The 8,944-nt window shown below is 44.4% G+C and overlaps 1 protein-coding gene across 1 annotated transcript in view; it reads left to right on the top strand.

Annotated features, from left to right (window-relative positions):
- Nucleotides 1-401: 401 nt before the first annotated feature.
- LOC121290608 (serine-rich adhesin for platelets-like) overlaps nucleotides 402-8,944 on the top strand; it is a 100,372-nt gene continuing 91,829 nt past the window's right edge. Inside the window, exon 1 of the mRNA XM_041211272.1 lies at nucleotides 402-471. Within this exon, the coding sequence (XP_041067206.1) occupies nucleotides 423-471 (49 nt within the window). The 5' untranslated portion in view covers nucleotides 402-422. The remainder of the gene's footprint in view (nucleotides 472-8,944) is intronic.

Here is an 8,944-nt window from a genome sequence, read left to right as displayed (position 1 = left end):
CCAATTAACAATCTGCCGAACATTAAATGGCTGTGGGGCAGCCGGCACTGGGGGGGGATGCGCTCCCTCTCAACCCTTGGGGCGGCAAGGCAGTAAACCCCAACATCTGAAAAATCCTGCAGGATTTGTTCATTCTTAAAATAATGTTAATGATGACTTTGTTACCCATGACTGACTCATGACCACATGTGATTGCACAATGCAGAATGCCAATGGTTCATTAGTTTCTTACCTTCCCATAGCTCTCAGAGTTATGGAAAACGAAACAAATTCTACCAATGACCAATATTAATGATATGCATATTACAATGCCTCGTCATGGTTAATTATGTGACTTATACAACATTTTCAAACGTTTAAATTGGATTTTTAAGAACAAGCACTCAGTTGGAGGAGTCAGTGTGAGACACTTCAACCCCAATATGGAGTCCAGAGGGATTTTCAACTTGCTTCTAATAGTTACAAGTTTAGGTAAGTCTGACAATAGATATTTGATTTGGATTATGTTACATTGAAACTAAAATTGGCAGGATTTTTTTTTTAGAGTTACATTTTTGAACTTTCCTGGCTAATATGCCAAACAAATGAACTATCGCTCTTGTGTAAGATTTATATTGAGCAAAGCCACCTCGCAAAATCAATCAAAATGATGGAAAGGCACAGCTAACTGGTTCATACCTCGGAGGAGAAAAGTCTGAGGTGTGCGACTATCATGATGGGTGAGCGCCTGTACAGGGCTGAATAGAAGAGAGAGAGGAAGCTGAGAATCAGGTGTGATCCAGACTTGGAAAGATTTGGAAAGCGTGCTGGCTGCTGCATAAAACTCACTCAGTCAGGTAGTGAAAGGGCATTAGAAAGAGAGAAGCAGGAAGCGAGTTCCAAACGCAGTGGGGGACGAAGAGAACAGTGAGATGGGCAACAAAATGGAGAATTAATGGGCAGCGAATTACAGATTCAATGACTGTGAATGTTATAAGTAGGAATATAATTGAAAATAAATCTTGAAATATATTAAGAGAAAATAATTACTCATTCATAATTGATTTTAACTTCTGTCTTTAGTCTCGCTTCAGCAACCTTAGAGCATGAAATGGCTGTATTTTGTTTGTATTTTCTCCTGTGTGGATGTTTTGGGTCAGGTATCTGCTGAGACTGAAGCAGTCAATGGGCTATCCGTTATCCATTAACCTCTATCAGAAGCTCTCACCATGCAGCTGCTAGGAAGCGACAGCATCAGCCCATAAATGTCTCTTGCTCTGATTTCACCAGACCACAGTGACCAATCTAGGATAGGTGACTTGGCAGTGGGAATCGGACCACCATACGTCCTCTCTGTCTTGCTAGCAGCACAGGCCTAAAGAATTTGGCAATTTGTTAAAGGATGAGTAATGATTTTCATTTGTTAAAGGATGGGTAATGTTCAAGTAGGTCACTTCGGTGCCACAGAGTGTACAGCCTGATTTTCAAACGCTTTCCAACAGCTTTTTGCCTCTTGAACATTTGCATTTTGGTTCAGCAAAAATTCATCAATTTTCTTTCGCTTGTAACTGAAATTCTTCCAAAGAGCCCATGAGAAGCAATGACCTTGGGGCTGAAATTTCTTGAATATCTTTAGTCGCTCCACTGTGCTGGCCACGTGTGGGGTCAGTGGTTGGAACTTCCTTTGCGTTAGGTAAACATGCTCAGGCCACACCTGTGCTGGTAATGCAAGGCCAGCCATGTTTAAGGCACTTTGAGGCTATCTCAGGAGCGAATGAGAAATGATTTGTGCAGGCCTTGGCCTATAGCAGCTGACGACTTTTAATTTGTTTTCAAATATTAGGGATGCTAAAGCATTAATGATGATTCTTGTCACCAACACACAATTGGTATATTTGAGTAGATAGTTTGAATGTCTGCCATCACTAACAGTGGAAAATCTGAGAAACACCCAGGGTAGCGAGGAGAATGTTCTCCACCTGGTTTTCTGTCCTCACTGACATGAAAGCGCAGCATATTTCTGGGAGATTTGTCTTTTAAAAAAATGATTTAATTTTGAAATTTTTTGATGAAGCGTAGTAGGTTAATGACCACCTTGTGTTAAGTGGTTGTAATCATTCTACTTAACCATAATTGTATGATAAGAATGCTAAATTGTCAGGTTGTAGTGCAATCATTCACCTGCTCTCTCTGACACCGAGGGGGATGAAGCCCCAGGGAAATGATTACCTTAAGTTCCCTCCAAGTCACTCACAACTCAGTCACTGACGTGTCCTCACTGCCATTCCTGAATCACTGATAGGTCAAAATCCTGGAGTCTCTACCCAATGTCCTGGTGGAAGTAGCAACAGCACAAAGAGTGAATCTGTTCAAGAAGAAGGCCCGACTTCTGAGGGCAACTATACATCTGAATCAAGAGCAAGAGGGCACAAACTGAAAATTAAGGTTAGGTCATTTGGGCAAGAAATATGCTAGCTCTTTTACACAGAAAGGATGGAAAACTATTCCCCTCCAAAAGGCTGCAGATGCTCGATCATTTGAAACCTTCAAGATGGAGAATGATTATTAAGTGAAGGAACCAAGATTTATGGATCAAAGAAAGGGTAAATGGAGTTGAGGTACAGATCAGTCCTGGTCTGATTCAATTGGACTGTTGAGGCTGATGGCCCACGCCTTTTCCTGTGTTGCCATGAAAGCACCGGTGCACTCCACTTTCATCTGCATGATAGCCGGGCAGAAAGAAGTGGAATTTTACAGTTCCCTGCCAGTGGGCTTGAAGGTGGGTGGGTTCGTAAAATGCAACGTATGGCTCAGCTGCCTGTTACCTCCCTGTCCACCCCAGACCTGTCTGCGAGGGTGAGAGTGAGGGTGGGGCTTGGGGGGGGGTGGTTGGTGCTGTGGTCGAGGCACCTGGTGACCTGCCTGCCCTTGGGCCTTTAGAGGCCCTTAGTGGCCAATTAAGTCCCCTTGCTGCGGTCTGCCAGCCAGACCCTGCATAAACCCTGGACTTATCTTCAGTCTCGCCTTGAGCCAACTGACAACCCGCCGAATGTTAAGTGGCTGCAGGGCAGTCGATATCGGGGGGGTGGTGGGAGATGCGCTCCCCCTTGACTTTTCGGGTGGTGGAGCGGCAAACTCCATCATCTGAAAAATCCTGCAGGATTTGTTCATTCTTCAAATAATGTTCATGATGACTTTGTTACCAATGATTGACTCATTACCACAGTCATTGCACATGGAGAATGCCAATGGTTCACTAGCTCCTTATTTTCCCCATAGCTCTGAGAGTTATGGAAAATGAAATAAATTCCACGAATGACCAGCATTGATAATAAGCAGGTTGCACTGCCTCATCATGGTTAATTATAACGACCTATTGCTTGCACAAGATCATCGCTTGTGATTTTACCCTTCCCGGGATTTCACAGGAATGGAACCCTCGCGAGCGACAGGAGTTGACCGTATAAGATTTTGTTCTTAAATCGGCTTTCCCTTTTCTTCTTAATGAAATAGTTTGCTGGAATGTGTTTCGTTTTAATTTTAAGTGATTTATAAGTGTTTGCATCTGTTTGCAAGGCTGGTGGGGATGTTTATTTTTTTTACACGCAAGTGGCATATTTCGCACAGTTAAGGCTGACACAATTATGGAAAAGGGATTGAAGAGTTTTCTGTGACACTTGCTTTTTATGAGTTCTCAGCTAATCTCTCCACGGAATTTTCTACAGAATCACTTTCCCTCTTGCTGTCCTCCTCTTCCTCTTCCTGCCTCTGTACTTGATTAAAACCAGTTACATCTCCAACTATTTCCTATTCCGATGAAAGACCATCGAGCTGACACAGGCCGGAAGTTAATGTTGGTAAAGGGGTGTCGCCTGGCGGCGAGACAACTGGTATAGTGTCGCCGCCAACGGGGAATGCCCGCGGCAATTAAGTGTCCAGCAGACACTTAACTGGCCAGTTTTGGGACCCCGGGGACTGAAATCCCCCTTGCCTCACCCTACCCTGACCCCATGACCCGACTACCCCCCTTGACCCGACTACCCTGCCCCTTACCTGACTACCACCCAACTCCACTACCCCGTGACCTGACATGACAGAGGCAGTATAATGTGGATAAGTGTGACGTTATCCACTTCAATAGGAAAAACAGAGTGGCAGAGTATTAATTAAATGGTGATAGATTGGGAAAGGTTGAAGTACAAAGGGATCTGGGCGTCCTTGTACACCAATCACTTAAACCAAGCAAAAACAGAATTACCTGGAAAAACTCAGCAGGTCTGGCAGCATCGGAGGAGAGGAAAAGAGTTGACGTTTCGAGTCCTCATGACCCTTCAACAGAACTTGAACCAAGCATGCAGGTGCAGCAAGCAGTAAGAAGGCAAGTGGTATGTCGGCCTTCATTAAAAGAGGACTTGAGTACAGGAGCAAGGATGTCTTACTGCAGCTGTACAGGGCCTTGCTGAGACCACACCTGGGGCAGAATTTTGCTGTCGGCGAGCAGGGGGGCAGGGCCTGCTCGCCGATGTGTAAAATGACGCGGGATGATGTCGGAGGCTCCCCCCAAACATCATCCCTCCCCATTTAAATTTGCAGGAAGGCGGGGGCGCAGCAAAATCAGCTGTGGGCCCGCCGACCTGTCAATGGCCACTTGAGGCCAGTGACAGGATCAATTAATACAATTAAAGGACCCGCCCGTCCAACCTTAAGGTCGGCGGGAAGGCCAGGAGCCCCGGCGGGGAATAGATAAAACATGAAACCTCATCCAGCGGCAGGATGAGGCTTCATGTAGGGATTTAAAAAGTTTAATAAACTTATGGTGTAAATTATGAACACGTCCCATCTCATGTGACATTGTTACATGAGGGGCCCATGTTAAGGAATTTTTTTCTTCTATTTTTAATATTTTTCAAAGTGGAAGCGATCTCCCTGAGGCAGCACTTAGCCTCAGGGAGATGTGCGCTCGATCATGCGCATGCGTGAAAGAGCGCATTCTCGCCCTCCCCCACCCCCCCCCCCCCCCCCGGAACAGGAAGCACATAGCATTTCCTGCTGACGTCACGCTGGGCGGGCCTTAATTGGCCGCCCACATAAAATGGCGGCGGGGCCCGCTTCTCCAGCGGGGATTGGCTCCCCGCCCGCCGGAGATTGGGTTGGGCCCGCCCGCCCGACAGGCAGAAAATTCTGCCCCTGGGGTATTGTGTGCAATTTTGGCCTCCTTACCTAAGAGAGGATATTCGTGCTATAGAGGGAGCATAACGAAGGTTCACCAGACTGATTCCTGGAATGGCAGGATTGTCGTATGAGGAGAGATTGGATCGACCAGGCCTGTATTCATTGGAGTTTAGAAGAATGAGACAGCACCTCATTGGAATGTATGCAGTCCTGACAGAGCTGGACAGACTGGATGCAGGAATGATGTTTCCCCTGGCTGGGGGGGGTCTAGGACAAAGGGCCACCGTCTCAAGATACGATTTAGGACTGAAATGAGGAGAAACCTTCACTCAGAAGGTGGTGAACCTGTGGAATTCTCTACCACAGAGGGCTGTGGAAGCCAAGTCAGTGAATATACTTATGATGTTTGTGTTTAATGTTTATGCTTTTTTGCAAAAGGACATTTTAGTTAAAAAGAATTGTTATATAAAACCTGCCAGTAGGGTGTGCTAAGCCCCAGGTGTATTGCCCTCTGGTGGAGAATAAAGGGTTCTTCTGTTTTTCACACAGGAAATTGGAATTTGGAAGCAGGTAGCTGTGAATGTGTATTCTTAATTGTTAAGAAGTGAGAAAACACTTCAAATGGTGAAGAGGGAGGGATCATCATTATTAGGGGCTTTAGAGGCTTTTGATCCAGCTACTATGGACTTTGTAGTTTATGTCGAGCAAATGGAAGTTTTTCATTGCGAATGTGATTGAAGAGGAAAAGCAGGCTTCAGTGTTTGTTACAATCATCAGAGTTAAAAATTTCACTATACTGAGAAATCTCTTTGCTCCTGACAAACCAGCAGATAAAAGCTTTAGAGAGCTTGTGAAAATTTTGAAAAAGCACTTCGATCCCAGACTAGCAATTATTGCTGAGAGGTTCAAGTTTCACTGAAGAAAGCAACATGAGAGTGTGGTTTGAATCAGTTTCCTAGTTCGTGGCTGAGTTGAGAAAATTAGCGGAACATTGTGATTTTAAAGGTTGCCTGGAAGAAGCGTTGTGTGATCGCTTGGTTTGTGGACTAAGAAATTGAAGAGTTCAGGACAGGTTGTTAATGGAGCAAGGGTTGACACTGAAAAAAGTGTTCAAGATTGCGCAAAGAATAGAAATGGCAGAGAAACAAGCTGGAGATTTGAAAGCTCATTCTAACAACACCGAAGTTAAAATAGTAAAGTCAGGGTGTATGCGCTTTCAAACATGCTACCGCTGTAATGGAATAGGGCATAATGCAGAAGCCTGTATGTGGGAAACTGCTGATTGTCGCTACTGTGGAAAGGACACACACAGCGTGCATGTAGATCAAAGGCTGATCACAATGAAGCAGTACCGCCAAGAAAAGGGCATCATGAGGAGTACACAGACAAGTCTGCTTGAAAATAAACAGGAGGCTTAAAAAAACACATTACTTGGAAACAAAATACAAAAGTAATGCGATTCCACAAGAGACAGAAAGTGAAATGCACAACGACAATGCAGAAGAGCAATTGTATTGCATTCAGTCTGATCTGAAACTAGATGAAGGACTAAAAGTTGGCATTGCCTTGAATGGTAAAATGGTTGAAATGGAGTTTGACACTGGAGTATCTCTTTCTGTTGCTTCAGAGAAGACATGGGGGAAAATTTTCAAGAAATGCCCATTGGACAAAGCCCTCCTCCAGGTTAGCACCTACACTGGTGAGTCTGTGAATATACTTGGAAAAATGTCTGTTCAGTCTAAATATGGAGATCAAGTAGTAAGGTTGCTACTTATCATTGTGAAAGGGGATTGTCCATCGCTTATGCGCAGGAACTGGCTAAAAGAAATTCGCTTGGACTGGAATAAAATAAATAAAGTGCATTGCAACTCCATGTTGCAGTCCTTGTTAGACAAGCATACTGATGTCTTCAAAGAAGGTCTTGGAGATATTAAAGACATTGATGCCAAACTTGCTTTGAAGGCCAGAGCTTCTCCAAGGTTCTTCAAACCATGTTCAGTGCCCTATTCAATGTGACAGAAAATCAAGCAAGAACTAGAACAACTTGAAAACTTTCAGATAATTGAGAAAGTTGATTATGCAGAGTGGGCAGCTCTGCAGTAGTCCCAGTAGTGAAGGATGACGGGTCTATCAGAATATATGTTGACTATGAAATCACCATTAATCCTTTCCTGGAAGTGCAACAGTACCTGTTACTGAAAATTGAGGACCTGTTCACTGCTCTGAATGGAGGTGAATTATTCACAAAGCTTGACCTATCACAGGCATTTTTGCAAATGCAGCCAAGTGAAGATTCCAGGAAGTATGCAACCATCAGCACGCACAGAGATCTGTATTAATAAAATGACTACCATTTGGAATCGCGTTATCACCAGCTTTATTCCAGCAGGCCATGGACAAAATACTGCAGGGTCTCCCTGGTGTAATTTGCTTCCGAGATGACATACTCATCACTGGGAAAAACCTCCCAATTCATTTAGAGAACCTAGGCAAGCTCCTGCGTAGACTGGAAAAATATGGCATCTGCTGTAAGAAATCCAAATGCTCGTTCCTGAAGCTCTCAGTAGAGTACCTGCGAAATGTGATCGACCTCACCCAGAAAGGTGGAGGCAGTGGTGAATGCACAACAGCCCAAAAATGTTAAGGAGTTTCATTCATTTTTGGGACTTGTGAATTACAATGGCAAGTTCATTTCCAGTTTGGCAACCAAGGCAACACCATTGAATAATCTGCTGAAGAACAATGCAAAATGGGATTGATCACAAGTCTGTCAGGAAAATTTCAAGGAACTCAAGCAAGAGCTCTCTTATAGAGCCATAGAATTATGCAGCACAGAAACAGGCCCTTCGGCCCATCATGTCCATGTTGGCCATCAAGCACCTATCTATTCTAATCCCATTTTCCAGCACTTGGCCCGTAGCCCTGTATGCTATGGAGTTTCAAGTGCTCATCTAAATATTTCTTAAATGTTGTGAGGGTTCCTGCCTCTACTACCCCCTCAGGTAGTGTGTTCCAGATTCCAACCACCCCTTGGGTAAAATAATTTTTCCGCAAATCCCCTCTAAACCTCCTGCCCCTTACCTTAAATCTATGGTCCCTGGTTATTGACACCTTCGCTAAGGGGGAAAGTTTCTTCCTATTTACCCTATCCATGCCCCTCATAATTTTGTATACCTACTTCTGCTAAAGTCCTAGCGCATTTCAATGAAAGGTTGCCTGTCAGCCTGGCTTGTCACCTCCCACACATTTCCTGATAGCAGTGAAAAGCCCATTGCGTATGCCTCACACACATTGTCCAAGGCAGAACAAAATTATGCTCAAATTGAGAAGGAAGCTCTTGGACTAATCTATGGAGTCAAGAAGTTCCACCAATATTTGTGTGGGCGTAAATTCACACTCATTAAGACCACAAGCCTTTGACCTGGTTGCTTAGCCCAAAGTCACAAACCCCGACATGTGCCACTGCACACTTACAAAGGTGGGCACTGATCTTATCTGCTTACCAGTAAGAAATTACATTTCGCTCTACTGAGAATCATGGAAATGCGGATGCACTTTCCAGACTTTCCAGACTTCCATTACACCACAGCCCCAACACACAAAGTGAAGTCACTGCTTTCAATGTGAACCAGATAGACGTGTTACCTGTTAAAGCAGATCAAATTTGACTTGAAATGCAGAGGGATGCTGCGCTCTCCAAAGTTTACCTGTACACACAGGAGGGTTGGTGGGTACCCCAAGAAGTGACTACTGAGCTTAAACCTTACCCCATGCGTAAATTTGAGATGACTCT

The sequence above is a fragment of the Carcharodon carcharias genome, chromosome 18 (genome assembly GCF_017639515.1).
Source record: "Carcharodon carcharias isolate sCarCar2 chromosome 18, sCarCar2.pri, whole genome shotgun sequence".
Classification (NCBI taxonomy): Eukaryota; Metazoa; Chordata; class Chondrichthyes; order Lamniformes; family Lamnidae; genus Carcharodon; species Carcharodon carcharias.
This window is presented reverse-complemented; position numbering and strand designations above follow the sequence as displayed.